The sequence below is a fragment of the Ammodytes marinus genome (genome assembly GCF_949987685.1).
Source record: "Ammodytes marinus genome assembly, chromosome: 16".
Lineage (NCBI taxonomy): Eukaryota > Metazoa > Chordata > Actinopteri > Uranoscopiformes > Ammodytidae > Ammodytes > Ammodytes marinus.
In genome coordinates, this window is record NC_137220.1 from 25,330,082 (window position 1) to 25,346,668 (window position 16,587).

General features: G+C 40.1%; 1 protein-coding gene across 1 annotated transcript; it reads left to right on the plus strand.

Moving 5' to 3' along the window:
- The first annotated feature begins 739 nt into the window (after window positions 1–739).
- LOC307262893 (cytochrome P450 2K1-like) lies at window positions 740–16,364 on the plus strand. The gene is made up of 9 exons (XM_080043905.1): window positions 740–975; window positions 1,095–1,257; window positions 2,616–2,765; window positions 3,035–3,195; window positions 4,942–5,121; window positions 5,209–5,350; window positions 15,562–15,746; window positions 15,886–16,027; window positions 16,136–16,364. The coding sequence occupies exons 1-9, from the start codon at window positions 775–777 to the stop codon at window positions 16,321–16,323; spliced, it is 1,512 nt and encodes a 503-aa protein (XP_079900031.1). The 5' UTR covers window positions 740–774; the 3' UTR covers window positions 16,324–16,364.
- Window positions 16,365–16,587: the final 223 nt, after the last annotated feature.

Consider the following 16,587-nt stretch of genomic DNA (forward strand, 5'->3'; position numbering starts at 1 on the left):
ACAGTGCATGCATACTTATTCAGACTGTTGGCATCAGTCCTGAAATCATTTCAGTCAGAACAGGTACCTGGAATAGGGTACCTTCTTTCTGTACTTTACACTCTAGTCCAATAGCAATCCACACAGAAATGTCTCTGAAGCACAAAATAGATTCTGACACGTACACCATAGTTCTCTCTATGGTAGACTATGCAAGATAGAATAGTGATGTGAATGAGAAGGAATGATATTGTTCGCACAAGAAACTATGTTACTGCCCATGAGCACTGCTAGATACATTGGAGATAGAGTGTTGAAATCAAGCAAGCTGTTTGAAGAACGACTTAACAGTTTCGGTAGAACCTCTCAAAAAAAAAAGTTATGCAGTAAGATTTTATCAGAAAAGTTATCATTTTATCTCAAAATTGTATCTGAGTGCAATTTTACACTGGTCATTACTTCAAAAAAGTCAATTAAGTTATCTGTAATACGACAGAGACTAAGTGGAGTGTTTTATACATCAAAATGGACTGACATTTGTTATCCATTAAGCTTTAGCTTTTTTTCCCCCTTCTTTCCACAAACCCGCCCAGCATAGTGCAATAAAAATAAATCATTGGCAGAAATGTCAGCATAGGCAGTCTTTCTCAGGTCACAACATGCTGCAGTTATCTCCTCATTTCAGGATCAATTTGACTCACTGAACTATCTGTCACCGTAAGGAAAACTGATAAAGGTTTGTGTTTCCAAAAAGGGGGTCAGGTCCAGGTGACAGGTCCAGGTGACAGTTCCATCATGTTGCAAGCCCTCTTCCAGTCAACTGCTTCGGTCTCGCTGCTGGCAGCTAGTGTGGTTCTGCTGCTGGTACTGCATCTTCTTTACTCCAGCTTCACCTCCAAAGAAAAGAGAAGGGAGCCTCCGGGACCTACATCTCTCCCCCTTCTTGGCAACTTGCTGCAGATTGATCTGAAAAGACCCCACGTAACCCTCTGTGAGGTGTGTTTTTATCCCAAACTCTTATCCCAAAATAAAATGAATGTGATGTATTTCTATTGTAATGGTAAATGCATTTCCACTATCTGAGATGTTTAACTGAATTTATTTTGTTTTTGCAGCTTTCTAAGAAATATGGATCGGTATTCACTGTTTACTTTGGACCCAATAAAATGGTGGTCCTGGCTGGGTACAAGACAGTCAAAGAGGCTCTGGTCGGCTACGCAGAAGAGTTTGGAGACAGAGATATCTCCCCTATACTTTACGACTTTGGACAGGGTCATGGTATTCCCTGTATTTAAAATATCTTTTATACAAAATGTTTTTTTTACATATCTGAAAAAAGCCAAACAATTGTTTTTTATTTTGTTTCAATAATCAATCCTTAATTTTTCATACACGGGTATAATTAAGCTGTGTCTGAGTAGGGGAGAGTGAGGTGAGATGTGCCACTTTTTACTCAAAGTGACTTTAAAGTGAGGCCTTGACAGTAAAGTCTCCAACTCAAATATGTACATATATTTCAGGGTGTTGTGCATCCCCAGCAACAATAACTTTGGATCTGAAATAAACTGTTTAAGAAATATAGCTTTTGGAAAAAAAGTTGTCTTGTGGCACAACTTGCCCCCGGTGTGTTGTAAGTTGTGCCACAAGAGAGAATCCCATGGGGTAAATTGTGCCATTGATATATATCTCATAAACTGTAATGCAAGACAAATCCATTAGACAATCACTCATTTAAGGTTTATTTCAAGTAAATATTTTACAAAGATTGAAGGACAATTTTCTTAAACAAGGCCTAGCAGAGCTACTGTAGACAATCACTTTCTTTTGGTGATCAGCGTATACAGCCATGCCAATGGCACAACTCTCAGCAATGTACTTTGCAGTAGCTGCTCTGCACTTGGAGAATCAACTGCCACCTGGCATATGCGATTCCCCCTCCATTTCTGCCTTTAAATCAAGGCTCAAAGCGCTGTACGCAGTGGTTTTTCCTCCCCATTAACTATCTTACCTCTGCACTATCTTGGTTCATCTGTGGATGTCTGGGCTTTATGTCTTTTATTTTTGTTATTGTTATTTTACCTTAATTTTTTACCTACTGAATGCACTATTTTCAGCACTTTGGACAGTGCAAACTGTTATAAATGTGCTTTTATAAATACATTTTACTTATTTACTTACTTAGAACTCACCACAGGCCCTCTGGCACAAATCACCCCAACCCCAGAATTTTGGATAATAAGCATGATGCAGCAGTTTAGGGCTGACACGACATACAAAATGTAACATACTAAAGCACTAAAACATGTGTCAAAATGTTTTCAAACGTGTCTATAATTGTTCAGACACAATAATCAAAAAACATTCGTCATGTAAATTTTACTTTGAAAGGCAAAAAACTGTTTTTTTTTAGCTTAAATGTGCTTATATCTTATTCCATGTTTCTCACAGGGTGACTCAAATGGATGGCTCTTCTTAAATATGTGGTCACATTTCCAATTTCTTCTATGGTTTTCTAGAAACAAGGGGTGGCACAACTTCCCCACTGGCACAACTCACCCCACTCTCCCCTATATTGTATCAAATACAATATAGCACAGACAACTAGCACAGATTAATTGTCATGTCATGTTTGATAGGGATTCTGTTTGCAAATGGAGATTCATGGAAAGAGATGAGACGTTTTGCCCTCACCACCCTGAGAGACTTTGGGATGGGCACACGGGTAGCAGAGGGAAAGATCTTGGAGGAATGTGGCCATTTGATCCAGATGTTTGAAGAGCATAAAGGTATGAAGTTAATATATTTAAATGATAACGCTTAAAATACTGTGTGCAGAAAAATAACATGATGTGAAGAAGGTCTCACCGCAGAGTGACGATTCCTTATTTTATTTTCCACATCATGACACCTCTAAGTGCATATTGCCACATGAAACAATGCCTGTGCTTAATTTCATAGCTATGTCTAAGTCATTGTGTGGTCTTTTGCAAAATGACAAGATTTCTCTTTTTGTGTTGAACTTCAGTTTTAATATGGAAATATTTCTATTTAACAGGGAGACCATTTGATACATCATGTCCGATGAACTATGCAACATCCAATATTATCTCTTCAATCGTGTATGGAAGCAGGTTTGAATACAGCGATCCCCTCTTCATAAACCTGGTGAGAAGAATCAACGAGAACATACGCTATGTGGGCTCCGCACCAATCCATGTAAGCTTCATATATGTTTTTAAAATTGGTACTGTTTTAAGAAAGTTACACATTATTGAACAGTTGTGCACAATAGTAAACACATCTAACCCTTCAGCATGTTATAGCAGTATAGCAAATTCATAAAGATCTAGTCCGACAGATGACAGATCATTTTCTGTGAGTCATTTCTTATCATCAGTTCAAATTTTTGTTTCGGGTCAATTTTAAATGACAAAATAACAAATAAGGAAGTGTTGTCAGATTAAAAATGAATAAAAACTGCATGTACTTGTTAACAGAAAATAAGGTCTACTCCATAGTTTTGAATTGTCTCTCCTGCTTATAGTTTTTAGAGATATCCACTTTATAAATACATTTTATTTTGTAGCAAGGGTTTGCAAAATGGGAATGGTTACAGTATTATCCCATCATACAACACTGTGAAGACTAAATGGAAGTTTTAATCAGTGTATTGTGTTATGGTAGTGTGAAGTGCTGGCAGGAAGGTAGGACTCAGATGCAGACAGCTCGAAAATGCGATGATTTATTTACACGAAGCAGGGAACACAAGGGACTCGCCGAAAGCACAAGACAATGATACCACACCGAACAAAGGAAAGACAAGCCCTGCGTTCCATTAGTAGTTGCACTTCCCCTCGTTCATTTACCCTCAGCCCTTGGTATGACGTAACAGCATACGTTGCACGGAGGGAACTTGGAGTGCGGAGGGAGACTGGGCGGGGGAGGAGCGGGGCATTTAAATGGAACCCACTTGCCCACTTTCCCTTGTACTCGCAATGGACCGTCAGTTACATAGGTAGTTCTGAATGCAAATAATACAGAATCATAACTTTCTGCTAAGGTAGCCTATATTGCTGAAAGCCATTTCCATAGCATAACAAACATTGCATTTCGACACGGTAATTCAGATTATGAAGATAGTGTTACTTACACATGTAAATTGTTTGCTCCGACATATTTTCTTATTTCTGTTAGTTTCAACCAAAAACATTTGTTTTAAATAGTCCTATAATTGGCAGCCATGGGTGTTATAGCAGCAATGTGTAAACTGCAATACGTTCACTGGATTGTTCCTCTGGAAATAGGATAGGCTAATTGAGGCGTTTTGGAATATATTTATATATATATTTGTCGTGCGGGTGGCCGCGATGTCCCTAAAAGCATACAGTCTACCGGAAAATAAAAGGAGAAGAAGAAGAAGACGAACTGCAATGCACTGTGGGTGATATCCACCTCGGAGTGACCATGGATGTTCACTTGATCACTCAGCCCTCCGAGGGTCTATATCACGAAGTTCACTTCAGATTCCAGACAATTGGAACGACACTTAAGATGGCAGCGGGGATTCCCCCGAGGGCAAGTGCCTATAGGGAAAGTGAACGAGGGCATGTTGAACGGGTATTGGAACGCAGGGAAGGACTTAAATAGACAAGACAGGGGGAGACAACGAGGCACAGGTGAAACACATTAGGGAGGGACCAGTTATTAAACAGGAGGGAAACTTGACAGGACATGGTGAATAACAAGACAGAGATACCAAAGTAAAATAGGAAACACAGGGAACACACCAAAACAAGATTTAGAACAGATAACATAACATATTGTGTGTAGCTTGTTCTGTTTCTTCCTTCATGTAATATGAGCATTAACACCTATGTGGCAAACAAAATTAAATCTTGGTTTGTTGTTTGGAGTACAATGTCTTGGGTCATCTTCTTTTTCTTTTTTGTTTTCCTGTCCCAGCTCTTCAACATGTTTCCCAAATTGCTCGGTTGGATCAAAACCCGGCAGCTGATATTAAAAAATCTTGAGTTGACTGTCAGCGATGTCAAAGATTTGATCAAGCATCTGAAAGAGACACTGAACTCTGACCTGTGCAGGGGGCTCGTGGACTGTTTCCTGATTCGGAAGCAGAAAGAAGATGTGAGAAGATTGTTTAACTTTTTCAAAGAACAGCAATGTCCTACATTTCTATTTTATAATGATATGTGTCTCTCATCTTTCTCTTAGGACTCTTGTGTTAAGGACACTCACTACAATGAGCAAAACCTGATATATACAATTGGCAACCTGTTTGGAGCTGGTACTGATACCTCAGCAACTACTCTTAGATGGGGTTTGCTTTTTATGGCCAAATATCCACATATCCAAGGTAAGGAGAGAGATGAAGAATGTGAATTTATGTTTTCATCTGTAGTTGCCCTTAAATACAAGGATAAGGATATATACAGTACAGTTTGTTATATACAGTATACAGTCTGCACTTCAACATGCTACATTTCTGCTAGCTGCTAATAAAAGCTTCAGCCTTCTACCTTCCAGGCTGCTAGCACAGCCAGCAATCTGACAGCCATGCAGTACTTGAGATGCTTGCAATGTTTTGGGTGGTCAGTAGTATTTGTATGAGTGTTAGCCCAAGTAAATTTGGGACTGTTGCTTCAATGTACTTTTAAAGGCCCGGACACACCGGCCGTATATCGCCGTCGTAGAGTCTCGAGGGGGTGGGGACACAAATCTGTTTGGTGTGTGCCGTAAAATCGGTCGTCGTAGATGTCGTCGGGCTTCTTTTGAGCGGGCAGTCTTTCTGTTGGAGCAATTTGATTTGTGGAGGGCTAGCAAATCAGTGAAGCCCGGAAGTGAGGCGGGTAGCACAAACAGCTAACAACAGTTAGCCATTGTTTTACTGTGTTTGTTTGTTTTCGTTCAGCGAGTACTCAGATGCATCAACCCTTGTTGACTGCTCGACACCATGCTCGACACTCTCTGCTAAAAAGTGTACTCTTTATGGTCCATAAATATAAATACGTATTTCTATCTATGTTTATGGTCTAGAGAGCCGTCCCATCATTTACGGCTTCCGTATTTTTTTGGGCCACAATACAGATTAGCGCCGCCTGCTGGTATGGAGACATAACGTCCCGCGCAAGCGCAGAGTGTACGGAAAGTCAGCAGTCGGTTTGGTGTGTTCTTTGCACTTTTTCGGCCACGACGGGAAGACTGGAGGTCCCTGAATTGGCAGTCTCCATTTTCGGGTAGTCGGACTGGTGTGTCCTGGCCTTAACACTAACGGCCCTCACACACATCCTACCTCTACTGTGCGTCTACCTCGCGTCTGCGTCTGACTTTTTGTCACAGACTGTGAAATCAACGTAGAGCGAGCACACATCCAACCTCAGACGCACTGCTGAGGCGCGTCGGAGGCACGTCTGCAGCGACGCTCCCCTTCACCTCAGGAGGCTCGCCTATTTTTTTTCTGAGAGCAGCGCGTCTCTCTCTCGTCTCTGTGCTTTAACTGATAGAGAAATACTCTGCTGACAGTCATACCAGCAGTATTCACTATAGTTACCCGGTGTGTTTATTTCAAAATAAAACATCCCTCAGTCGTATACACTGTAAACCCGGATTTCGCTTTTTTGTTATCTTAACAAATGTTTTCTTGTCAATATGACATGGGTGTGTGTAGAAAGTTGATTCAACTTAAAATAATTAATTGACAGCGCCTCAACTACATGGAAGTTAACCAAATTGAAAATAAATGTTATGTTAGCTAGAAAGTCCTAGTTGAGTTAAAAAACCGGGCTAAAATTGGTAGTTTATGCGTCATCACGTTGTACGCTGAGAGTCACGTGGTACGACTTGCGTGCCTGCGTGACTTTGAATCCACCGGGAACGGGAAGGCACTGCCGCCATCTTTTTCCTCGCAGTGAAAAGGAGAGACTCTAGCGGACTCTTTTACTCGACAGAAGGTGAGTGCAAATTCTTATAAACATACATGTAATACTTCTGAAACATTTAATGTGTTTGGCCTTCCGTGATACTCGTTAATTGTAAACTTAACTGAACAAAATGCAAGGTTTACACCGAGCAGAGTTTTTCTTAACCACGTACTAGCTTACTTAAACATATATGTTCGACAGCACAGTAAATATCGAGTGTAATGACATTAATTTACATCGAAAGTTGTACTTTTCATTGTCACTGGTGGCAAAGAAACGAATTCTAAAAATTGAACAAGTAGCGTTTTACATGAGGCGGCACCGTTAAAATGGCTGCCGGAATGTAGCCTACACACAGCGCCGTGGTTCTCGTCGCTGCAGTCTGCTATGCCAGAGCTGATTTTATTCATGGGTTAGTAACAACCGCATCAATTTCTAATTTTTAAAATAGTCCATTTCATAGTGCCATTTGTGAACTAAACGAGAGCTTTTCCTTGCTACCTGTTTGAATGAATAGGCTATGCAATAACCTTAATCACGTGTTTTTACTAATCCAATTTTCATGGGGTTTTAATATTGCGGTTCACAGTAAAAGTACGGCAGACTCGGCGGGCGTCTGGTGTTTTTTTAATTATTTTATTTAAACCACTGCTGGACGGCCATAGTCTGCTGTGAACGTCACGGGCACATCTACAAACAAGGCTGCATAATGGCTGCTGTTCAGGCTTCTGTGTGCTAACGTGAATTGTTATGTTATTTGGACCACGGCGGCGGAGGGTAGGCCTACCGAGGACCTCGCGATTATTTTATAATAACACACACAGTCGGCTCTACAATTGTTAATAGCATCGGGAGTTATTTCTCATTTTAGTGTCTGCCTACTTGCTGTGTTTGTGTGAGGAGAGGGGAGAGAGTGGAGTGCTCTAATGCCACCTCTTCTTAGCTGCTTTCTTTAACTGTTTTAGTTACTCTACAATTAAGACAGGGGAAGAACGCAGACAGGAGGTGGGGGCATTAGAGCACAATACATCCGACCGGTGTTGTATTTATTTTTCTGTCTCCGTGTTGTATTTATTCCTGGCTGGCCGCGGACCTGTGCGCGCGCACACGCATGGCTAGGTGGACTTTGACCATAACGTTATTCAGTGGTCTTCAATAGCTCCCAATAGATTTAAAGCATAATAAATGGAACTTTGCCGTTTACAAGACTGGTGCACTTGTCTTGCTTTAAGCTGCCACTTTGAATAGAAATGAGAAGGTGCTATATTATTTGTTATGAATAAACTTTTAAAAAAAAAGTAGATATCAGCTTAACTGCCTCTTACACTTAACTTTTAGCCTTATTATGGAGATATGTGTACTGTTGTATGTAAATAGGAAATAGTTATTTAACTACCAAGTCACATATCTGTCCCAATTCTCTTGTATTTTTCCCCCTTCTGTTTCCAGTTTTGCATGCAAATGTAGGTTTTTATTTTTATTTTGTTAATTGCTTTGAGGAATATATACAGTAAAGTGCTTATTAAAGTCAAATATCTTTCTTAATTATCTTTTCTTTCTTTTTCCAGGTCTACATGTTTTGAATACAAACGTAAATGCGGTGGATTTGTAAGTATTTACCTACTTCTCAGAAAATGATTGAAGAATAATTGAACATTATAGAGCTGTCCATGGATATTTTGGAAGAAACTGTCCATTGCCCTGTATCTACAGTGACTGTCATTTAGTTTTCCGATCACAACAATCTCTGAAAAACCACTTGAGACAACATGGAGTTTCACAGCATGGACCTATTGGACATTTAAACTTTAAAATTAACTGTCAGTTATACGATTTCAATGATCCAGTGACTATAAAACCATTTCTGTACATTGTGGTAGTGGACAACAAGGCATTCTTTATTCTTCAACCTTTCTCTGCCTGCAGTGCCTGGTACCTGGACCACTTCAGATGTTTTGAAGTTTGCAGCGCTGATGATCTCCAACTGGTTGCGGTCGAAGCTGCTGAGCTGAACCACTACGCCCCTCTGTCAGCCTACACCGTGCAAGAAAGACACCTGATTTCTCCGAAGGCATCCCTACTGCACTGAGGTGATAATTTTGCTGATTGTCATGTGAATACCTATAACTGTGCACTAACCCTGACGCCTGTTTTTATTATAATACTTATGTTTTATACTTTTCTATAGCTCATCCTTTCACCGCCAAAATAAACATTTAAAATTATCTCTGCATGTGACAGGTGTGTCGGAGAAGGGTACTTAAACATAAGAGGAAAGTAACATACATTGTCTCGTTTTCTAGTGTATTCTTTCCATGAAAGGTAACGTTTTGCTGAATTGTCTGATTGCTGAAACGTTGCCTTTAATTGAGTAAATATGCCAAAAAATTAGGCGGTGTGCGACACTTTCCTCTTAAAGGTGTCAGTGTTTCTGGAGAACCCTTGTTGTTTTGTCAGTGAATGTCTACTCATCTGCTACATGTCCGTACTTTGTGAGCAATAATAAAATCCAATGGTAATACACAGCCTAGGTTCTGTAAACTGGAATGTAAACAAAGGGGCCACCATAGCTAGCAACATGCCACTTTACAGAGCCTAGGCTTTGTATTCCCACTGCATTTGTTTGCAGCACACAGAGTACGGACAGGTAGCAGATCGTGAGGAGAAATTCACGGATTATGATAAGCATTCTTCCCCGAATCGCTGACTCTACCTTAAGCTTTACTGCCAAAATATACAACATTTTAAAATCAATTTTCAGGTATTTCATAGGGTTTAATTAAGGCATTCAATTTATAGTCTGGCAGAACAAAAATTCAACACCTTACAGTGCACTCTCCTACTGTAACGGTTCAATTGAACATTTTATTTCACCTTGAAGTTACTCGTATGATATCCATAGGCCGATTTATGATATTTGATCATGACACAACCATTTTTGTAACACAATTTCTATTTTTTATTAGTTGGGATTCACCATGTTGCTGCGCGTCATCCTTAGCCAAGAGGACATCCGGAGGATAACAATTGACAGCATGACAGAGATTGTGGAGGATGAGCCACCTGTGGCGGACGTCAGAGAAAGATGGCCGGCACTGTTCTCTGAACGTCAGGTAAAAGTATTTTTCTATTTCAGATGTGGTTAGGACGATCAGATTTGCTAAATAATTTATTTAAGAATGGTTAATATGTCATGAATAATTTGGTGTAAAAATGTTTTTCTGCAACAACAGTAAAGTAATTGAATTTACAGCCAACCGCTTGTGTTCCTTTGCTTTTTTCTGCCTACCAGATTGACCTGAAAGACTCCCTCTTCGCTGGCCTTGACAAGTATCTGCTGGGGTTCCTTGAGGTGTACAGAGCCAGGATGGGTCTGGTGGAGCTGAACAGCCTTTTGAGGACTCTGGATATTGACGTACGTGTGTTCTTGTCTATCTATCTAGTCCATAACCTTCCCATGCGTTACAGATCATAGAGCAATAGTTTCAAAACCTCTTGTAGACTCACATTTTGAGCTAGAACTTTTGGCATACTTCTATAATGAAAAGTTATTTAACCCATTGATGACTATGGCAATCTAGGATGCATGTCCTTAATGCCTGAGGGTTTTCTGAAAAAATAGTACGAATTGTCAAGTCTACCAAAACCTTAATATCTAAGCCTGCGTAGCACATAGAAACATGAAATAAAATACATTTAAAAGTTACGGTTCACAGGTTTTATTTAAACATGCTCCCTTAGCGCTTACAGACCAACACCTTTTTCTAAAAATCGTCAATTAGATGGGGGAGAAAAAAAAATGTATATAAAATATTTAAAAATAATGTGCTAAATGAGGTTATAATCCTGCTTCCTTTTAGCATGGATAGTAGTGACTGAGTGTATAGTGGAGGGATACAGATTGACAGATAGAGGAAGGAAGAGATAGCTTTATTTTATTATTTAGTTAAATTATCACTGGCACCATAAATCCGACTTCCCAGTACAACTGGAACGCAGACTGACTCCTGCTGTCGGGAGCCCATCACCACGGAGATGAAAACGAAACTGAAACTTAACTATCGCCTGGCTGGGCTGAATTTGAGTTGGAGCAGCAAAATATAACCTAAATTCATAAATATTGTTAATAAATAGATGCAATGTGTTGTGTGATTTTCGTCAGTAGCCTATAGTAGGCCTAGATTCTGTGCTCCGAACGCCACTAACTGTTCTGTAATACACTATCGCCGACACAGCTGGAGTATTTTTTTATTATTATTATTTTGTATTTCTTTCTTTCTTTATTTTTTGATTGTCGTGATTTTCGGCAAACCACACAACTTTTGGGTGCTCACGTGGTCTTAAAAAATCAACAAAACCCACCTCATGTGTATTTGAACCAATGACGGTGCATTCTATGTTGCGCACGCCATGAAAATTAGATAAAGTAACAATGCTACGCAGCATCAGGCAGGAGATACAATGTGGCATCGCGCAGCAGCCGTCATCAATGGGTTAATTCATTTTAGTCCAATATCCATCTTTTCCGAACATATTGATTATTTCTGAACTGGAACGAGTATGAAGACTTAAGTAGAAGATATAACATCACTTAGAATTATATTCTGATTTCTGGTCTAATACATCCCATTTGTTTGTTGTTTATTATTTTTACAGGGTTCCAACCAAAGGCAAAGGGCAGTTGTTTTGATGGGGCTCCCCCACTACTTAAAAGATGGGTCCACACTGTACAAGAAAGTACAGGTATGTTTTTCAATAATAATTTAACAGACCACACACCAGATAAACCAGCACCACACATTCTAGAGAGGCAGAAGTGATCATTGAGAGGGATTATTAGTGTGACTCTGCTTTGTTTTATCGTAAATGTTGCATACTCTGCCTTTAATCTGTTTAAAAATGTCCCACATGATTTTATTTGTAATAATTCACCCAATTCACATTACAATGAAAGAAAAGTTCCAATATATCTTGTCATATGTGTTTGAACCATACTTGATGGATCACAAAACAAGTTATCTAAATTTTTGGGAAATTTATTTAAATTGAGTTGGCCAATATGGCTAACAGAAATGTGCACTCCCTAATATTGGTATCTGTTACTGCTGTTGTTATGAAACCTGAAATTCCCCATGGGTATCAGTAAAGGTTTATCTTTTTTTAACATATTTGTCCACTTTGTCTAGGTCACAGATGCAGAGGAGGACTGGACAAAGGGAATGGCAGTCGGCATCCTTATGGTGGCACAGATTGATGAGCTGGTCCGTTTTGCAGTGGTCCTCGAGGAAGAGATCATCCTTCCAAGTCTAAGTGATTTTCCAACTGCTGTGGCACTGCTGATGGGTCTGCTCTTTGCCCTTAACATCGACTACCCCAGGGGCCTTAGGTACACTTTTGAAGTTATTCAGAAGGTGCTTATGGACATTGTTGGAGGGCAATGCTCTGCCTTGGTTCATGGCTTAAAAAAACGACTCTTGAGGAAGAAAATGTAAGCTTAAAAAGCACAGTTTACGCACATTTATCTGACCAAAAGTGAACATTGTTGAGTGATAAGTGAATGGTGTTAAGGCCTTTGCACACCGGGCGCGACGCGAATAAACGCAACGTAAAAGCGAATGTTTTGAAATGTGAATTTTGTCGCGTCTCACTTTAGAAGCGACGTCCCAGAAAAATCGAACTCAGTTCGAAAAATTAAAAAACGCAAATTCGCGATGCGAAATGACGGCGCTGGTGTGGAAGCTTGTATTGACTCTGTATGTTCGTTAATTAACGGATTAATCGCACGAATAAAACGCGCCCGGTGTGCAAAGGCCTTTACTGATACTTTTTTATGCACTTTCTGTAAATCCACATTGTTGCATGGCAACAAATTATATATTTTTTTCAAGTTGACACCACCTATATATGATGTGTATTTTTGGTAGTCATTTACAACTGGAAATGCATATTTTCTGACTAGTTTTCCCCCTGCATTCCTTTTTTTTAATGTTTTGTTGCACTATTTTTAAAGGCAAATTGTTGAATGCCAACTAATGTTATCACAATCTGTAGAAGACATTTGGGGGAGGAAATTATTTTAGGATTGATATCTAAATGAAATGCACTACAAATAACAAGTATTTGGCAAATATGTGTGCACAATATAATTGGTAACAAAATAATATATGCAGAAAAGGGCTGTAAAAATCCTCAACAGTACAGATTTGATATTTTGATATACGTGTCGGTACAGTTGTAACTTGTTACTGTTTTTTTAATGTGAATATTTCATCTTCAGTAAAAAGGTAGGCCTACAATAAAACTGTTGGTCAGTGACTGCCAAAATCTCTGGTGTAAAGGCTCCTCATTTACTCTTTTGAAAAAAAAATCCTTAGACGTAATGAAATGTGATGTACTCAGATAATATGTAGTGAGCAATGTATTTACAGGTTGAAAAGAGAAATCATATCCACTTAGAAATGTAAGTAGATCTTAATAGAGTATTTAAGATATTGGTAAGTGCAAATAACTAGTATATCAGTTAAATTAACGTATACATTTATGTTAACTTGATTGAGGTTTACATTCAATCAGTTCATAAATGTAAGTACATCTCACTAGTATTGCAGTTAAATCAACTTATAAATTTATGTCATCTTGATTGGGGTTTGTTTTCAATCAGTTCATAAATGTAAGTTAATCTCACTAGTTTTGTAGTTACATCAACAAGAAAATGTATGTTACTTATAATGCTATTTAAGTTTAATCAACTAATACATTTAAGTAGTTTTGACTCAAGGTAAAGTTATGTCAACTAAAGGTTTCAAGTAATATGGACTGAAGATGGAGTTGAGTCAACTAGCAATATCTATTTAAGATAACTTATTGTCTTAGTTGTCTTGACATAAAATTTCAAGGCAGCATGGACACTTGAATTTTTAAGTTGAAACAACAAGTTCGGGTTTACAGTGTACGCGAATAATCCCTTTATTTCACGATTTAATTGTGCAATCAAAATCCGAGGGATTTAAAACCTAATTTTCAATTAGTTCTGGCATTTCATTTTTGGATAAATGACACATATAGAGATCCAATATAGTGAAGAAATAAAAAAGATCATGATGAGCGCAACAGTTTTCCGTTGCTCTATCTGTGTCTACGGCCTTCTTCTTCCCCGACCACACCCCCCTCTCTCTCTCCCGTATAAATCAGTAAAGTGATTTTTGAAATACTCTGCTGAGAGTCATATTGACTTCATACTGGCAGCTTTCGCTGTAGTTTCACCATTTCCTGGTGTGTCCCCTTCAAAATAAAACTTCCAACAAGCGAAAATATGGCAAAAAAAATTAAAAAAATGGCAATGGGGCGCACGGATTACTGTCCAGACTCAATATAAATCATATGCATCATAGATGACATGAAAGAACTTCATTTTTAATGGGAATTATCTATGAAAACTCTATGTAGAAAGATAGGGCTTTTAGAAGCAGCAGCTGCTGAGACGTTGCATGTGTGTCCGAGAAAAGTCCGAGAGAGGCAGCAGTAAGGTAACGCGACGCGCTCCAGAGGTAGACGCAGGATGTGTGTGGGGGCCGTTAGATTTCAGCCCTGAACCCTTTAGGTCATGTCTACTGTAGCCTACAACCCGCTGCTCCGCCCCTCGCAACAACCCAGACTATTTCAGAAAATATCTGAACGCGTCGCACAAAGACAATCTCCCGATGTGTGCTGCATGTGGGAACAGTAGATCCGCACATACACCGGGTCAGGTTCTCTGGATATTGTCTGGAGTTCAAGTGTGAAAGGGGCTTTATAACCTGGAAGTTGTGGGTCGGCAGCCAACCACCCTAACCCTATCTCTGTTCTGACTATCCTGATATGGCTATACATGATTCCTGGCACCGCTCACTTACTCTGCCTCTGGGCTACCAGGCAATCCCACCAGCCTTCAGCTGAGTCAGACAAAGTCCAGTCTGAACCACAGTCGCCCGAGCCAACCGACGGACAGCATTCTTTTACAGTCAAGTTCAGCTCAGTCTGGCTATCCAGTCCATTCCTGCATGGCAGTGCTGCAGTCCCCTGCTTTGATCTCCAGAAGCCGTACCCTGGCTCAGCACTCAAGAAGCCTGAGAACTCTTGCTGTGTCTCTACCCGTTGTCCTGTCTATCGACCTGAGGACTCCTGTTCCACCTCTGCCCTGCCTTTAGGCTGCCTGCCAGACGCCCTCTTCACCGCCAAGGTGTAATCCACCTACAGAACATCTTCTGTTGCTTTAGGCTCTGCTACCTCAACAGCTCAGTTAAATTGCGGTGTCCATTGTGGCTCAGTTCATGGCCCATCTCTGCTCTCTATTTACATGCCACGTGGCCAGGTCATACAACATCATTATGCACTTTACAATTGTATGCTGATGACACTCAGTTATATTGTACTTATATTAAAACCCACAGATCTTTCTAGCCTAGCTAAGGGCCTTTTTTTACAGTATTGGCTCAAAGTCTATGCGAGTTTAGCAGCTTATAATCACAATTTGACTAGTTTATCCATGCTAGGGGTCAGTCTGTCACTGGCCCCCACCAACCATATCTGTACAGATAGTGCAGCTTCACTGAGCAGCTTGCATTACTGTAATTTGATCAAATGAATGCACCTCCCTCTGTGTGTTCAGACCTTGTCCATGAGGAGCTGAACAGGGTGGTAGGAAGCCGCCAGGTCCGGGTAGAAGACCGGAAAAACATGCCGTACATTGATGCAGTCATCCACGAGACTCAGAGACTGGGCAACATCACACCCATGGCTGTCCCTCACAAAACCAGCCGAGACGTCACCTTCCAGGGCTACTTCATCAAGAAGGTGTTTAGTGTTCATTTGTTTTCAGTTCTTTACACAATTTTTTTTTGCTGCATATGTACAATCACTTGACACACAACAACGTGGTTTCTTTCTGAGACCTTATATGATGGACCTACTCTCTTCTTCTGTCTGTACACAGGGCACATCTGTGATTCCTCTTATTGCTTCTGTCCTGACTGATGAGAGCGAATGGGAGACCCCACACACTTTCAACCCTTCCCACTTCCTGGATAAGGATGGTAAATTTGTCAGGAGAGAGGCCTTCATGGCCTTTTCTGCAGGTACGACAAATTATCAAAGTTTTTGTTGTTATGGGATTAGAACGATATTTTACACAGCATGATTCAGTTGAGCTCATGACTCTGTATATCTTTATCCATTCCATGCAGGTCGCAGGATGTGTCTGGGAGAAGGTCTGGCTAAGATGGAGCTCTTTCTCTTCTTCACCTCCCTCCTTCAGCGCTTTCGTTTCACACCTGCACCAGGAGTAAGAGAAGATGACCTGGATCTGACACCAGCTGTGGGCTTCACCATCGGCCCTTCCCCTCATAAGCTGTGTGCTGTCTGTCGCTACTGAGTAGCAGTGCTGGAACATGGCATTATAACCGCATGTTTCTCTTAGTTACCTGAAACTGTATAATAGTACAAGAGGTTAGTTCCAAAATATAAAGGAATTGTGCATTTTGTGATAAAAGCATGAAATTTGGTACACTTATAGCCAAAGGCATTCTCAAAAGATTTGGATGTGGAGCCATCATGAATTTTCAACATGGCGCCCATGGCAGCCATTTTTCAAAATGTCCGCCAGCAACAACTGTTTTCTTATGAATGATGGATTTAA

Bases quoted from the DNA above. Each gene is read 5' to 3' on its own strand.
- LOC307262893 (XM_080043905.1), top strand. From the start codon at position 775: ATGTTGCAAGCCCTCTTCCAGTCAACTGCTTCGGTCTCGCTGCTGGCA. The intron at 1,258-2,615 runs GTATTCCCTGTA...CATGTTTGATAG, and splicing joins CGACTTTGGACAGGGTCATG to GGATTCTGTTTGCAAATGGA. The intron at 3,196-4,941 runs GTAAGCTTCATA...TTCCTGTCCCAG, and splicing joins TGGGCTCCGCACCAATCCAT to CTCTTCAACATGTTTCCCAA.